General features: G+C 43.5%; 1 protein-coding gene across 7 annotated transcripts in view; it reads right to left on the bottom strand.

Moving 5' to 3' along the window:
• Positions 1-8,879: 8,879 nt before the first annotated feature.
• The window catches only part of TJP1 (tight junction protein 1), a 245,271-nt gene continuing 236,550 nt past the window's right edge, over positions 8,880-17,600 (bottom strand). For 4 of the 7 annotated variants that reach the window (XM_053223640.1, XM_027067914.2, XM_053223641.1 and 1 more), the window contains 4 exons: positions 16,469-16,946; positions 14,519-14,736; positions 13,167-13,310; positions 8,880-10,424 (listed from right to left, as the gene is read on the bottom strand). In XM_053223640.1, the coding sequence (XP_053079615.1) occupies positions 10,330-10,424; positions 13,167-13,310; positions 14,519-14,736; positions 16,469-16,946 (935 nt within the window). In that variant the 3' untranslated portion in view covers positions 8,880-10,329. The remainder of the gene's footprint in view (positions 10,425-13,166; positions 13,311-14,518; positions 14,737-16,468; positions 16,947-17,600) is intronic. The other 3 variants (XM_027067916.2, XM_053223642.1, XM_053223639.1) reach the window with 2 other exon arrangements.

The raw sequence follows: 17,600 nt of genomic DNA, 5'->3' as shown, positions 1-17,600 counted from the left end.
TTGGCTATTACACTTCTGGGAACTGCCAATTACTGAGCTCTGCTCTTGGATTTGTCTTCCTTTTAAAACTGGGCTGCAAGACCTGTTTGTACAACGTGGTGCAAATAATTTCTTTTACCATGATAGAAACGACTTATAATCTGCACTGTTCAGTATGGTAGCCACTGACCCTGCGTGACTGTGAATTGTGCATTGCGTGACTGTGAATTACGTGCATTTGAATTGTGACAAGAGCAAATGTACTGAATTTTTTTATTGATTTAATTGTATTAGTCAAAATTTAAATAGTCATGTGACTAGGAGAAAATTTTCTGTTTGACTTCTGATTTGCTGCCCATACCTTTTCTTAAGTTTCTTTATTTTGAAAGAGAATGACAGAAAGAGTACGAGCAGGGGAGAGGCAGAGAGAGGATCCCAAGCAGGTTCCACACTGTCAGCATGGAGCTCAACATCGGGCTTGATCCCATGAATTGCGAGATGGTGACCTGAGCTGAAATCAAAGAGTGGGATGCTTAACTGACTGAGCCACCCAGGCGCCCTTCTTATTCTTTTAAAGTCAGCTCATGAGGCATGCTTTTACCGTATTTATTTTTGTGTTGTCATATTTATCTCTTTTTCTTCATTGCTTTTGAGTTTTACAGCACATTTAAAAAGTCCTTTCCTGTCCCCAAATTATTAAATATTTACCCATATTTTCCTCTAGTACTTACATGATAGAATTTTTCAGATTAAAATTTTTGTTTCATTTGGAATTTATTTTAGCCAAAGATTGCAGTGGGCACAACTCCCCACTAAGGGGCTGGCCAGCTGTCCCAATGTCACTTATTAAAGAGTCTATCTTTCCTTTGTCTATAAGAAATGTCACATTTATCATGTCTGCAACTGTGTGTGTATAGATCGATATAAAGCAAACATGGAGAAAAGTTAGCATAGCAATTGTTGAATCAAGACAGTACATAGATCATTACCCTATTCCGACTTTTCTGTATGCCTAAAATTTGTCATAATAAAATGTGTTTAAAATATCTAAAAGAGGCCATATAGAAGTGAAATCATATGGTATTTCTTTCTCTGACTTATTTCACTTAGGTTGATACCTTCTGGGTCCACCCCTGTTGTTGTGAATGGCAAGGTCTCATTCTTTTTTATGGCTAATATTCCACTGTGGTGTGTGTGTGTGTGTTTGTGTGTGTGTGTGTGTGTGTGTGTGAGTGTGTGTACACACCACCTTTATCCATTCATCTACTGATGGGCATTTATGCTACCTTCATTATCTTAGCTCTTGTAAATAATGCTGATGAAAACCACAGTGTAGGAAACATAGTAATACCGCAATAACGTTGTATGGTGACGGATGAGCACTACAGTTATGGAGATGAGCACCTAGTGAAGTACTGACTCATCGAATCACTATGTTGTACTCCTGAAACCATTATTTCAATTAAAAAAGAAAATCTAAAAGAGGGGCAGGCGCCTGGGTGGCTCAGTGGGTTAAGCATCCAACTCTTGATTTCGACTCAGGATACGATCTCGGAGTTTGTGGGTTTGAGCCCCTCGTCAGGCTCTGTGCTGACAGCTCAGAGTCTGGAGCCTGCTTTAGATTCTGTGTCTCCCTCGCTGTCTGTGCCTCCCCCACTCATGCTCTGTCTCTCTCAAAAATAAACATAAAAGAAATTTAAAAAGAGATAAATGTGAGAATAGAAATGAAGTCCCCACTTTCAAAATGGGTGGGTGAGCAACAGGTAATTTAACTTCCTGCAGATGAGCCAAGGTGCGGCAAGGAGGGCTGAGCTAAGCCAGGGCTGGGACACCAAGGGGAAGGGGCTAGAATTTGGACAATGGACATGGACGATGAGGAGGCCGAAGGGCTGCAGTGTAGAAAGTTGCTCTGGCTTGTGTGGAATGCAGGTTGGAGAGGCCAGCCTGCTGTCCCACGTTGCAGCAAGAGCAGCGCCTTGGTGTGTGGGGCTGTGGAGGAGCCCCAGCCGGAGCAAGCCCGGGGGGATGGGGATGGAGCCGTGGCCTCAGGGTTGCTGGTGGTCGTGCAAGCAGGAGAGGCTGGCCCCTGCAGGAATGGGTATTTGTGGATGTGGCTCATCTCTCCCAGAGAGAGCGGGGCCACATGTCACTTGCCTTGGCCTCTCCCATCAGGTCATGCCAAGGGCTCCTGCACGTGGTCAGCAGTGTTGGTTAAAGTCACTTGCCTTGAGTACCATGGGTGTTTATCTCCTCAGGAAACCCAGGATGTAGAGAAGGCAGAAGAGAAGGTGAAGAGAAGAAGAAGAGGAGAAGGAGGGGGAGGGGGAGAGGAGAGAAAGGAAGAGGAAGGAAGAGGAGATAGAGGGAGGAGGGAGGGGGTAGGGAGGGAAGAAGGAAGGAAGGAAAGGAGGAGGAAGAGAGGCCCAGACCCAGACCCAGACCCAGAAGGTCAGAGGCCCTGCCTGGTCAGGGTAGGACTCTGTCCTCATGAAGCCCCTGCTCCCTTCCCAGCAGGGCTGGTGACAACGTTTTCTTTTCAGTGCATTTCAAACTTGGAAATCGTTCAGTAGGTAACAAGTCTGGGGTTTTTATCGTTTGCTTCCTAATTGCAAGGCTCATGAGAACAGTAGCAGTTGCCATCTGTACAGTATTCATCATCCTGCCGCAATGGGGGAAAATGAGTAATTTTAGCATAAAATGTAGAACTGCCATGAAATTCAAATTGCAGTAAGTTGACAGGAATTATAATGTTTGCAGAAAAGCTCATCTAGGAGGCGAAAGTCATCATGTGGAAAGCAGCAGCCTGGCTGCCTGAGAAAAATGGCTGCCGTCACCGCAGGGCGGGCAGGTCCAGACCCTGCGGACCGGGCCACGTGCGGGTTGACCATTCTGCCCAGGGTGGACAGGACTGAGGCTGCTTGGTAATTTTTCCTGCACTTTCTTGCTCTTGAACATAAAATAAGGCGGAGAAAAAGGGAGGTGGGGCAGCGCCTCTGCAGATAAGAGTTATGATTCCACAAATTATCAGCTGAGTAGGCAGAATTCTTGCCAAATCAGTTGTGCATTGGAGGGGATGTTTCTCTCGCCTTCTGGAAACAGGATGGCTTTCTTAAAGGGGTCCCCAATAACACCCTCCTCATCCCATAAACAATGAGCCTGGGCCCTCAGCCTGTGACCTGGTCACAGGTCCCGGGAGACGGATGACCTGGCAGCAGGAGGAAAGGAACCTTCCTGCGGATCCCAGTTGTTCGGCATCACGGCAAAGGCAAATGGGAAATGCAGCTGCCCATTTGCAACCTGACAACTGCCTTAAACACTCATTTTAGCTCTAATGGCTTTTAAGTCCCTCCTTGCCCTCTAAAGCTAAAACCATTTAGGCTCCAAATTCTTTGTGGATCATTTATACCGTCCTCTCTTTACGTGGCAGTGGGCCCAGATCCTCCTGTCCATCACAGACACCAGAATTAGCCCCTCCCTAGGTCTGTGGACCCAGTGCTGCCTAAAGTTAACAAGTGGTCACTTTCACAAAGGCTGGCTGGTCTTGTGTGACTTTCCCCCAAGTACTGCAGTGGAGCTGAAAGGTGACTTAGCATCCTCTGTCCACACGGACGCTCCAGATCCTTCTGCAGTTCCAGCAGCCCTCATCAATGCAGGCTGTGTGGCTTTGCAGGGCAGGAAGCCATACACACTGGAGTCCTTTCCGTCCACAGTCAGGCTGGAGTAGCTTTCGGCTGGGTGAGCCCGCTCCCATTTGCCAATTTCCTCAAGTTACAGTTTTAGTGCTGCCAAGGGTCACCAGGAAATGAGCACTGACATTCCAACCTGCCCTTGATAAGGCCAGAGCTCTGGGTGGAACCAGCAGTTAGGTTTTACCGGGAGGGGTTTTGACTAGAGACTGTTGCCGTTTGTTCACAGGGCACGTGCCATGCACACCCTTCTGTGCTGAGCTGTTTTCAGCCGCGTCCCAGACCATTCTCCAGGGTGACACCTGCCGGGAGACTCCAGTTTGAGGAAATCAGTGTATATGTCAGGACGGACTCACTGCTCCAGCAAGCAGCCCCAGCAAGCTGAACAGTTACTGCTCTGTCCCAGGGTGGGTATGTTGTCAGGGGACAGTGTGAGAGCCTTTCTCTGGGCTGGGATAGGAGTGTGGCACGTTCAGGGACGGCAAAGGTCACTGAGAGCGAGAGAGAGGAGGAGGGTGTTTGGCTGGAGGGTGCCAGGACCAAGAAGGGGTGCCAGGAACCTGGGAGAAAGGCATCCTCTGCCACGCTGTAAACAGGTAACCGCTGTGGAATTTCTTTGAAGGCAAATGGGCTGGAACCTTCCCTATCACCCAGACTTCCTGATACTAGCATGGCCCTGGGTATTCGAGTGTTCTCTCCCAAGACAAAATGCACTTCATGCCTCCTCCAAATTCTAATTGAGATGATTGAGAAGTTTGTGCGTAAGAAACAGGGGTGCACTTGAAAGAGGAACTAAGTGCAATTTGGGGTCGGTTCCTGCAGGCAAGTGGGTGATTCAGTTTCTGGCAGTTTTCAAGATAATGGCCACATCCCTTCATTAACCCTATTTGTCCCAGAGCAGCAGAACATTCCCAGCTTTACTGTCAACTTCTGACCCTGCAGGTCATGGACTTGAACTTCTGGTCTCACTTCTGGGGAGACATTCACAAAAACTCTTTTGAGGGGCACTGCCTGGGGGCTTGAGGCCGGGACGTGCGGAAAGCTGCTCTGGCCTTGGTTTCAATCTGCTCTCAGTACTGTGCTGTGTCCCCACAACGTCCGCACACAAGCCAGGGGAGAAAGGACCAGTATCCTGCACGCCCACTCGGATGCTTCCCAGCGTCCGTGCTGTCACAAATGTGGCGCATTAACAGTTGCTACAACTAGGGGGCAGGTCCCCAAGGCCTGATACAACACTTGAACTACGTTTACTCTAATATTCAAAAACAAAGAGGAAAAAAAAAAAACACTTCTCCCGAGGAGCAGAGGCATGAAGGCAGGGGTGGGAGGGGGGCCCCAGCTTCTCGGGGCACTGGCCCCTTTTTGGGGAGCCTCCATTTGCACATCAACCCTCCTCCCTGGGTCGCTCGGGATGAACCCAGTGAAACCCTGGCACTGTTGCATTACACTGTCTGGTAAGTAACAGTCTGCTGAGAAAGTCAATTTTGATTTAAATCACTTGGCTTCAAGGATTTCTGAAACCCTACAGCTGCCCCCCCTCATGACTCTTTCCGACCGGTGAGCACCAAGACCAGGGCCCAAAGACAAGCTTCATCTTCCGCCGGACTTGCCCTCACCTTCAAGTTGTCCTCATACAACACGAAAGGGACTCATTCTTCCAGACGCTCTGGGAAATCCCAGGTCCTCAACGTCCCCTGCAAGAAGCCCCACCACCAGGGTTCTAGCTAACGGTACCCTCTGCCCTGATTTGAGGCTTATTTCTGTCATAAACCCAGTGGCCAAGCACTGAACGGTTTTAAGTGTGAATACTGTGCTTTTCTCCCTAACATTTAGATCTTATTAGCATACTGGTTCCCCGTCTGTTTTTACATTTTCCATCTCAGTTTCTCGTAAAAGAAAAAAAGAAAGAATTATGACCCTTAGGTTTTCAAATCTACTTCACACTAGGAGGACGCTTGTGGATGAATGGTATTGTCGCTGTCTCAAAAAAAAATTGTGACTTCACACTTCATGTGAATACACGAACGCCAAAACCCCCGCACACTTGTGTGTGACCTTCCCCATGCAGAGCAGAGATGGGCTGTGCCGTGGGGGGCTCCTGTGCATTCCGTTAGCCCTACTTGTCAGGGGCACCAAGTGAAAACTGGCTTACATCCTCCCCGCAGGGAAAATACTCACGGTAACAGAACTCAATTTTTAGCCTTCATAGGTATATGGTTTCTAAGACAACTGGAAACAGAGCTCCCTCAGAAGAGCCTAACCTGCGAAGAGAGAGCAGAGACCAAGGGCTCAGGACGGTCTTGTGTGAGCCCTGTGTGTGCCAGCTTCCAGCGGACCTGAATGCTCACCCATGGCCCGGAAGAAAGAGGCTCTACGGTAAGCCCTAAAGACAATTTGTAAAGCCGCAGTTTCCTACAAAATAGGATTGGAACAAGTTTAATACGTACGTTCTTTGTGAATTCTGAAAACACCAAATTTTCTACACCCGGGTAACTGTCCCTTTGCTGTCAAGTGGTTTGAAAGCAAAGTTAAAAATGCCATTAACAGATCTTACTTTAACTGTGACCCAATTTATTGGGATGACAACATGGTTCTGTCAGTTTGCACATTACGGTGGGCTTTCCCAGCTCTCTCTCTGGGAAAGCTTGGTTAGCACAGAGTGCTGGGAGTCTTCCTCCGTGACCCACCTTGGGACACCTCTGTGACGGGAGCCGGCTTCCTAGCCACTAAGCAATCTTCAAGCTGCCAGTCAAGGCAAATGACAAACCCTGGATTCTCCATTTGCCTGCATATGCTGCCACATCCTTCCTGGCCACTGCGGCCCCATCCAGGCCAAAGCCACTGCCTCCAGATCCGCATCCCCTCACCTGGACCTCCACCTGGGTGATGCCGGATGTGTGCTGCACCAGGTGAAAATGCACTAAGTCAAACGGAGGAGGAATTGACTCACGTAACACGAGTGGACATTCACTCACTAGGTTTTCTAGCAGGAGAACATTAGTCATATGGCAAAAGGCAAAAACAGCCTTCTGCTTCTGGCACCAGAACTTGACTGTCTGAGTCATTTCAGTGTATGATGCTCAGTGCTACAGGAAGGTGGTCTGAGGGAACAACACGCCCTCACTCCTGTAAACATGATAAAACACCAGGTATATAAACCTTGCCTGACATCCATGCAGTGTATACATGGAAAAGCCAGGCAGGTAGGTACAAACAACAAACTGATATATATGGAAACATGCAGTCTTGTTTAGGCCTTGTGTATGTGGATCTGTGCTCACAATAAGGACACATTTAAAACAGAACAGACTAGTACACCTGAACAGCTAAAGTAACATCATGTGTCAACTATACTTCAATTAAAGTAAGAGAACAGACTCAATGGCACATAGATCTCACACCATGTATAAAATTAACTCAAAAGGATCACAGACATAAGCATAAAACCTAAAACTAAAAGACACTTTTGAAACAGAAAAATCTCCATGCTGTGGATTAGGCCAAGATTTCTTAGATATGACACTAAAAAAAAGCCAGATCTATAAAAGAAACAAATAAACTGGACTTTGTCAAAATTAATATCTTATGCTCTTCAAAGGACATTAAGAAAATGAACAGACTGAGAAAATATTTGCAACCCACATATGTGGTAATAAATCTGCATGCAGATTATGGAAAGAACTCTTGGGGTGCCTGGATGGCTCGGTTGGTTGAGCACCCAGGCCTTGGTCTCAGCTCGGGTCATCCCCTCACAGTTCGTGAGTTCGGGCCCTGCATCAGGCTCGGTGCTGATGGCGCGGAGCCTACTTGGGATTGCCTCTCCTCCTCTCTGAACCTCCCCTGTTGATGCACTCTCAAAATAAGTAAACTTAAAAAAACCAAAGAATTCTCAAAATAATAACAAGGCAATTTACGCAAACAAGATAAGCTAGAAACACCAAAGAATGCATGGCAGATAAGTAAAAAGATACTCAACATCCTAAGTCATCAGGCAAACACAAATGAAACCCACAAGGAGACGGCCCATTACAGTGGCTAAACACAACACTGGTAACTGCAACTGTTGGTGAGGACGAGGAGCCACTGGCCCCTCAGAGATGGCCGATGCATGACAGTACAGCACTCCTGCAGGCTGGATGGCAGTTTCTTGCAAAGCTCAACTTCTATTCACAATAGGAGTCAGTGATCCCACACCTAGTGTTTAAATCAAGTAAGAGAAGAATTTACGTTCACACAAAAACCTAGATGCAAACGTTTATAGCAGCTTTATTCAGAATCTCCAAACCTGGAGACGGGTTCACCTGAAGTTCACCTGGGGATGACAGACTGTGGTGCACTCACACAGTGGGCCATTACTCACAATAACAAAGAACTACTAATGTTTGCAACTTCATAAATGGATCTCAAACGCTTTATGCTAAGTGAAAGAAGCCAGACTCAAAGGCTATATACTGCAGGATCCCACTTACAGGACACCCTCAAAAAGGAGAAACTATAGGGTAGAAATCATTGCCCGCCAGGGGCTGGAGAAGTGTGTGTGTGTGTGTGTGTGTGTGTGTGTGTGTGTGTGTGTGTGTGTGGCGGGGGGGGTGGTATAAAGAGGGAGAAACAATGAACTTTTGGGGGATGATGAAACTGATGTATTGTAGTAATGGTTATAAAACTATGTACCTCCGTCAAAATTTGGAGAACTGCACACTAAAACGGATACTTTTACTGTACATAAAAAAGATGCAACAAATAAAATAGACTGAATCTACATAGACCTGCACTTCCTACCAACCAACCACCTCTATGTCAATAGGGGGGTTGTTAAATAAATATGGCAATCATGATGGAATATTTAAAGCCATTAAAATCACTTTCTACCCCCAAATGTTACAACATAAGAAAATGTCCATGTTACGTTTTTGGGAAAAAGCAGGGTACAAGACACGAATGCACACATAAATATATGTATATTTACAGAAGCGGTGGAAACACTGCCAAGAACTCTCTAAGTCAGCCTCCTTCTCTTCTTACCCTGTCTTGAGGTTTCAGTGACTGGCACTGCTCACCTATCTGGGTGCAATGGCTGCAGGGACGTACTCCACAGACACCCTACCTGATGCAGTAGAAGGGGACTAGGTGATGTGCAGCAGGATGCAGGACTTTTAACAGGATTATAAAGTTGCATGAAACTAGAAACTGGGGGGAAACAGACCAAACCAGCACTTTATTTTAAAAAGTTTTATTCTGCAGATTTAGAAATTTGAGATTTTTTAATAACTGCAAAAGAAATTCAGTCACACCTAATGAATGATTAACAGAATGTAGTGGTGTATTATCTAAACAGAAATCGTGCTGATGTGCCATAATAAATTGTCTATTAGTAAAAAAATACACTTTAGGGCACAGCATGGTATCACAAATTACAGTCAGGATACTTTGCAAGAATTTAATCAAACTAGAGAATTCTGAGTAACTGTATCTTTTAAATGCAGCACTTTTAAAAATGTAACAACTCTGTGCATTCTTTTTTTTTTTTTAAAAATGACCTTGTAGGTGTCATAGAAATGCTGCTTTATTGCTGCAGAGGTCAAAGTTCAAGGCTCAAGAGGTACAGGAGAGAGATACAAAGGTAGCCTTAAGAAACTCGGTTTTGTTTATGTATAAAAAAAGGTAAAGTTTATAAAAGTTAATTTACAAACCAAGAACAAAAGTGGTATGCACGCGTTATGTACAAGCATCCTTGAAACATCAAAATTTTCAAATGCATAGCCAAAAAGAACAGAAAACCACCACTGCCCCTTGGAGGAAGAAAAGAAAAATCCCCAAATCACACCATTTTTTTCTTCTGGGTGATTATACATTTCTGAAACCACCAAATCCACAATTTACTCAATCTTTTTCATGATACAGTATCTAGATGTGCACAAAAGCCATAAAAACTTAGTAATACACGGAGAGAATGATCTAAGAATTAAAAACATGAGGGTAAGGCATTCCTGCTGGTTAGTATGTTTGTGGTGATATGGTTAATTTATAGATCCAAAGAAGCCACAGAACCAGTCTCACATGCTTTGGTGTCCTTCCCTAAAAAAATGTGTTTTCATATACAATAAGTAATTGTCTTCACTTGACTCCCCCCACCCCCTGCCAAAAAGAGCTATAAATTCCCCTTGCTGTACATTTCTGTTAAATCTACTACACTGGTTTATATGGTTCCAGGTACATTTTTAAAATGTGTGCATATTACCTCATGCATAATAAAATAAAATGTGTATGCCAGGCTAGGGCCATAATAAAGTTTGAAACAATGTACTTTGGAAAGAATAGAACTCAAATGCACCCCATTTACTGGCTGGTGTTTTAACGGAAATCAATATGTGAAGTTAAGCAGTGACCATAAAAAAGTACAAAAATCATTACAAAGCAAACCATCTTTGACCCTCCAGCCAATACCAATAGTTTTTCAATTATAAACATGCAGTTTGCAGCATGTTTTCTGACCATGGGCAGGGGCATGCTCACTAATCTTCATCTGTTCAAACAAAATGCTTAATACTAACAAATCGCAGTATCAATTCTAAGAAAAGTGTAATACTTGATAGAGTGCTTCCATTTAGATTTAGTAAGTTTAACCCAGTTTCACATTATTTAACAAGTTCCTATATTTTAAGAATTAAAAGTGGTCTATCAGGACAGAAACACAGTTTGCTCCAACAAGGTAATTTGGATCTCCAGGAAGACACTTGTTTTGCCAGGTTTTAGGATCACCTATGAGAGAAAAAGAAGTTCATATCAATTGTGGTTGGTTAAAGTGCCAGCCCTAATGGTCATGGGACAAACATAAACACATATACTTCCATACAACCTTCTTCTCGTTCTTCAGCATATACACTTGTTATCAAAGCTCTAAGTGCTATATTCCATTGAGGACCCACTAGCATCTAAGGATTCAAAGTGGTTTCAGATTTCTCCTTTATTCTTTATGTTTTCAAGTTTATGCCTTTTCAAACAGTGAATACAAGTTGGGGCGACAAATACGCCTGGGGTACAGTTCCAGTGCCTGGCTCCACAGAACTACTGACAGCACTTCTGAAAGTTGGGACCCATTTGAATTGAATATGAGAACACATTTCTCACACTCAACTACATGCCAATGAATGAATGCCTGAAAATTCTGCAGAATCTGGTTTCTTCTGGAAGGAAGACCCTTCCTCCCCTTTACCCCCCAAAAATCAGCAAGTCTGGGCCGAGAGTTTCTCAGCCCTGAACTTGGCGGTACAACAAAATCACTTGTGAAATTCTGAAAATTCACTGTCTGTTGAGTTTGAAGCAGGGCTTGGGTATTTCCATTTTTAACAAGCTCTTGTTGCTTTTGAGATTTGCAGCTGAAGCTAAGAAGCCCCAGTATCGGACACCTAGTGTGAAGAAGGCTGGCATGACTGTATGCTCTGTGGCATCCAAGGTAAGGGATACTCGAAGCTGCTGACTTTTGCCTCCCTTACACAATAGTTCTTAACCAGGAGCGATTCTGCACCCCTGTAGGATGATGTCTGTAGACGTTTTGGCCTGTCACAACTGACATCTGGTGAGCAGAGGCCAGGGATGCCACTACACAGCCCACGATGCACAGGACAGCCCCTACAAACAAAGAATTCTCATCTGGCCACAACGTCCACGTTACGCCAAGGTTGAGAGACGCTATGTACAGCAAGCCGTACACCGAAATGGTCTCTGAGTCATCATGGGCTCAGCAGTTTAAAACCGAGTGATCTAACTTCACAGATCTCTATGGGCAGTACTGCAGAGAACAGCCTGCTCAGGCATGAGGTAGAGTGAAAACAACTCTTTGGAAGTAAAAAAAGAAAACAAAAAACCCTCCACTTATTATTATACTAATTTTTGTTGGGATCAAGTTAGTACTTATCAAAAGCTACCCCCCATGGGGGGCCTGGCTGGTTCAGTGGGTTGAACACACCCGACTTCGCTTCAGGTCATGATCTCGCGATCCCTGAGTTCAAGTCCCGTGTTGGGCTCTGTGCTGACAGCTCAGAGCCTGGGGACTGCTTTGGATTCCGTTTCTCCCTCTCTGCCTCTCCCTCACTGGCGTGCGCGCTCTCTCTCTCTCTCTCAAAAATAAACATTGGAGACAAAAAAAAAAAAAAAAAGCTATCCCTGACTTTCTAAACAGAAATTTATAGTAGCAAAGCATTCTAGAGCCATATGGGATTACACAGAGGAACATTTCTCTTCTATGTGAACACACTCAAAATTTAACACAGGAAAAAGTTGTTTCAATCTAACAAAATAACTTTTGTTCTGTGGCATAAAAAGCAGGAATAACAAATAGATAATTTATGCTTCATATAATATCCCGGAAGAAAATCATTTCTAAAACAACTAACTACAATAGACAGTTATTTTAAAGACTTTCATCCTAATTTGGTTTAGAAAACAATCAGAGCTCATGCTACAACTTGACTTTCAGAATATCACGTTTTAAGTGCAGTTTTATTAATGTTAATTCATTAATTCAAACTAGGCTAATAAAATGCTTCTCAGTGGAGTCCCTGAGGAAACAGCTTTACTATCCAGTGTATTAAAATTAATTTATTAGCTTTTTCCAGAAAATGTACCTGCAGATATCAGGAAATACATATTTATATATAATTTTTAATCTTGGGTAGTATTAAAGTATATTCCTACAATTTTAATACCCTAAAGCTCTATTTCATATTAAAACTGCATTATGTTCACCTGATTTACTAAAAATTCAGAAGCAAAACTTTAAATTCTTATTTCTCTATATTAGGTTTAATTAAAGTGATCTATACCAAAAAATATAGAATGCTTCAACTGGTAACTGATGTAGTCACCCAAGGAAGTGAGAAATGTGAAAATGCAATGGAAATTTTGAAATTATGATCTTAAGAGCAAAAAAAGCCATTTAAAAGTAGTGTGTACAACAGCAGTTATTCAGGGTTTTGCACTGAAAACCGTGGCCAAGTATGATCCCAGTGGAAGGTATTTTTTGTCTTGCAGATTTCTCTGGTGTCTATACTTTGTAGATTGAGGAATTAAAGACTGGTAATTATTATATAAAGGAATTATTTATATATAACAGAAATTATTATATAATTTTATTATATAAAGAAATTATTATATAAAGGAATCATCTTAATAAGAAGATGGAAATGCCCATGTACGTAGAGCAACAAAAATTCTCCCACTGCATCTTAAAAATTTTGACAGAACAAATAATTTTGTTGAACACCAAGAAACAGCCAACCTTTGGCCAAATCATCAATGTTTAAAAGGCAGAAACTTCCCATACTTTTCCATATTCATTTATATATGAACCACAAAGAAATTTCAAAACACTGGTGATGCCTACAAGGCCACAGCAACAGAGGTAGAGATGTGCTAACAAACAGCATGTGTAGCTCCAACAGCCCAGGGATTAATCAATGACAGTACCCAAAGCCCCCAAAGGACAGAGTGAAGACAGCATACCCGACGAGGAGTCGGATGATTTTAGAGCAAAAGACCAACCGTCAGGAGTCATGGACGCACAGTGTGGTAAGCGCAGCTCCACGGGCTTCAGGAACTTGAGGCCATGGGGCCCACACATCACTAAGGGGCTCAGCAGTGTCTCGCCTGCAGTCAAGGAGGGGGTGGGAGTGAGAGGTTAGATGACCATCTTCTTTCTAGCCCACAGTTCTCCTCATCCTCCCTTCTAATGACATGCTTTAAAGCCAAATGCCATTAGTTCTCTATAGTTGCAGTGACCGAGAGAAACATAATGCAAGACACATGTGTAATTTAAAATGTTCTAGTAGCCACATTAAGAAAAAACAACAGGGACATAAATTTTTAATATTTATGTAACCCAATATATCCCAAACATTATTCCAGCATGTAACCAATATAGTAAATCTCTGAAATCAGTGTGTATTTTATACTTCCAGCACATTTCAATTCATAATAACCACAGGTAGCCAGTGGCTACACCATTCCATCATGGGGTTCTTGTATATTCAAATGTATTTTTTGTAAATGTTACTTAGATCTTACGTTTTAAATGTTGTATTTGCTACAGACTTGGTTTAAGGGATTCACACAGGGCCAACATATGTTAGTGTTCCAGCAAAATGTAAGAAAATGAGCTCGAGTAACATATTTAAGGAAGTAAAGCAACTGCTGTAAGACTCCAAAAGAAGTCATCACGTAGTTCATCGTATCGTCCTGACATATCCAGGAAGATTATGGAAAATAACAGCTTTCCTGGATTCCTTAAGTTCAGAAACACACATGGCGATACCTGAGAGGGATATTTTATTCGCCGTGTGGAGCTCTTACTAGTGCTAGAGCTGGGGTGACGAGCACCTGCCCCGAGAAGCTTCTGTCTTACAGTCAGGTGACAGGCATGGAGCAAAGCCTTTCTGAGTGGGTGTTATCTAACCTGTCTCTAGACATGGAAGGGGTGAATGACGCAAAGACAGATTTGGTGAGGTCAGCTAAGACCACCTAGCAGACCAAGGGAGGAATGCCCAAAGGCCAGTCATCTGCTGTCACTGTCACTTTCACAGTGAAAGTAAAGCCCAATGAGTGGAAGGTCTTGTGTGCTCACCTCCACCAGCTTGGACTTCCTGTGGGACACCCCGTGCCTGCCTGTGATGCCATCCCAGGGCACCCCCCTCCACAGTGCCCACTGGAGAGGCCTGCCCTGATGGGAGAAACGTGCTGGGGTTGGCAAAGCAGAAAAGGGGTCCAGATTATCCTCTCAATTGAACACTACAAGCTTTGAAGAGCACACATGACAACTCAAGTTACTAAAAACCAAGCAGAAAAATAAAACCATTTACCTTTCTCCTTATCTAAAGGTGGGAGGATGCTGTTGTCTCGACAGACCTTGAAATAGATTTCCTGCTCAATTCCCTCAGGAATGGCTCCTTGTGGGATAATTATACTAACGCCGGTTTCTATGGAACTCAACACCCCACCATTGCTGTTAAACACGCCTCGGGCTGTGGCCACCACGGTGTGACCATCTTCATCTTCATCTTCTTCCACAGCTGAAGGGCTGAGAATCCAGAAACAGCTAATGAATAAACCTCCAACAATATAGCAGAGTTTCCATTATGACTCTAACAGGTTGTTTCATTTTATTTCTCCATTTAATCAAAAAGGTAAGTTTTTGGTGACACATTTTACTCACAGGAGTAATAAATCATATTCTTCCTGGAGAAATCGATTTCATTTTTGAAGATAACTATTCAATTTCATTACTGAATGTACAAAGCCTAATACCTTGCTCACCCAACTACTACAATACGTTGGTCTTAAGAACCGCATTTTAACATCCATGAAATTCGTATTTTAAAATTGACGGTAAGTCATGGTTTAACTGATAGCACTTTTCTTTCCTTAGTGATATATAAGACAATGGTGCATCTTGCAACTTATGGCATCTCAGACTTGATGAGTACTAATTAGGTTCTCTATCTCCCTAGGATTTTGAGCATGCACACTTATGGCCCACGCTGTCAAAGCTTTCTACAATACTTTGGTATGGGTACACCCCAAGCACCCATGAAAAAAAAAGTATATTCACTTAGTACACAAAGAATATCAGAAGCCAAGGGGATGTGGTATCAAAGACTGCTTCAAAAGCATAGGCTACCAAGACTGCTTGGAGTAAAATTTTGAGTCACAACCTAAAAGTGAGCAGAAAGATGGACCGACACAGTAAGTGTGTGGAGGGAAGCTACAGATGATTCCTGCATGACCAGAGCAGCAGGGACAATGCTGATGCAGCACCCCATCCCCCACTACAGGAAAGGCTTACAAAGAGGAGAAGGCAGCACATTTCCATGACCATCCCTGTTTTTGGGAAGCTAGCAGGTGGCCCTCCTGGCCCTGGGTTCTGCCTGCAAGTGCTTCTGTTTCAGCAGGTGGCTTGACAATGTAAGTGGATTTGGGAGGCTGAGGTGAGCTTATGTGAGGCCAGAACAGGTCTAGAGAAAGGAGTATATGAGGCTTTCCCAGTCTCATTTGCTCAAATATATTACTCACTAAAACCATAAAAAGAGCAACCATTTTGAGGTTGTTACATTTTCTAGTATCACTGTTGAACAGAGAGTAGACAGGGAATACAGGTGCTCAGGCTTCTGAGATATTTTCCAAATGTAAGCAGGCCAAGGTTAGAGGTTATGGAATGCTATGCTTGGTTCAGAATACGGGCTCTGTATTCAGATGACCAGGAGCAGCTGAACCGGGGCTCCCTCACCCTAGTTGTGTGACTGGGCAACATGCAGTGTCACCTGACTTCAGTTCTTAGTAAAATGGGGATATTGACAGTATCTATGGACTGTACATGATCAGTTAGCTTTATTATTTTATTAATATTCTCTTACACCTCTTGCAGGACCTTTCATATAACAGCATTCATTGCAACAACCTTTTGGACAAAACTGTTCAGTTTAAAAGTTTAAGTTAAGGAGAGCCTAGGTGGCTCAGTCAGTTAAGCATCTGACTTTGGCTCAGGTAATGACCTCACGGTTCACAAGTTCGAGCCCCGCATCAGGCTCTGGTGCGGATAGCTCAAAGCCTGGAGCCTGCTTTGGATTCTGTGTCTCCCTCTCTCTCTGCCCCTCCCACTTGTGCATATGTGCTCTCTCTCTCTCAAAAATAAGCAAACATTAAAAAAAAAAAAAGTTTATGTCAGAATGATTCTTAAAAGTCCCAAATCACATAAACTACACCAAACTCACATTAGACAAATCACAGAGCCAAGAAAAAGGCAAAAATCTTACCTCACAGGAACAGCTTTAGGCACAGTGCTGACATTATTCATTTGGTATTTGGGCTTATCTGCATGGATGGAGAAAGTTTCAACTCCACTGTCAAACTCAGGAGGCTGTGCCACACTGTGCGCTTTCACAAGAGTTTTTGGTGAAGTAGGGGCTTTTGATGACAAATCAGGTTTATGTGCAGTTTCACTTGGCAAAAGATTGTGGTTGAATTTAGGACTTTCAAACTTGCGCTCAAATGGCCGAGCAGAACTTGTGTATGGTTTTGGTGTGAATCGATTATATGCTGGAGTGACTGTTTTCTGAGTCTGTTCAGCTCCATTAACTGGAGCTTTATCCGGGAAACTTTTCTGGGGATAGAAAGTAGACTGAACAGTATCTTCTCGGTTCGGTGGTCTGAAAGTTGCTGGCTTATTCTGAGATGGAGGTGGATCTGGTTTAGACACTAAAGAATTCTGGAAATCCAATGACACCGAATTACCTGAAAAATAAACATATATAAGCATTTAAAAAACTTCCTCAAAGAAGTTTTAATAGCCCCTATGATGTCTCTCCCATCTTAACTTGTCTCGGTGCTGAAGTCAAGGCCCAAGTCAGGGTCCCCACAATTAGAAAGTGACTCTTGAACCCTGGTGGCTACCTGTGACATCGAGGGAGCAGGGGGCATGGACACATGTGGTACTCTGGGGTATCTTGTGACTGTAGAGTCAGGGTCATGCTGCTCAGTGTCCAGGCCTCCAGAGCCTGGTTGTCTGAGTACCCTCTCCCACTGTCCGTATCAAATTAGAAACAGAATGACAGTAGAGCTATGTTAAAAAAAGGAAAAAAAAGAAAAAAAAATCAACACTACAGAACTCACCTAAATGAAGTCAAAAGGAGCCACAGACTGGGAGCACAATTTGCATAACTGTACAGAATTAGGATCTAAAACCTATAAAGAACCTCTATACACCCACCAGAAAGATGCTACTAATAGGAATATGGAGAAAGCTGTGCAGAGGCAACAACAGAAGTGAAGGCCAGAATGCTCAGTTACCTTACAAGACAGAAAACCTCACTACCAGGGAAATGCAAATACATAACAAACCCCAAATACACTTCATACCCATTAGATTGGCAACACTTCGGTTCAGTA

This window comes from Acinonyx jubatus, chromosome B3, assembly GCF_027475565.1.
Source record: "Acinonyx jubatus isolate Ajub_Pintada_27869175 chromosome B3, VMU_Ajub_asm_v1.0, whole genome shotgun sequence".
NCBI classification, from domain to species: Eukaryota; Metazoa; Chordata; class Mammalia; order Carnivora; family Felidae; genus Acinonyx; species Acinonyx jubatus.
The sequence above is the reverse complement of the archived record's forward strand: the minus strand, read 5'-3'. Positions and strand labels throughout refer to the sequence as shown.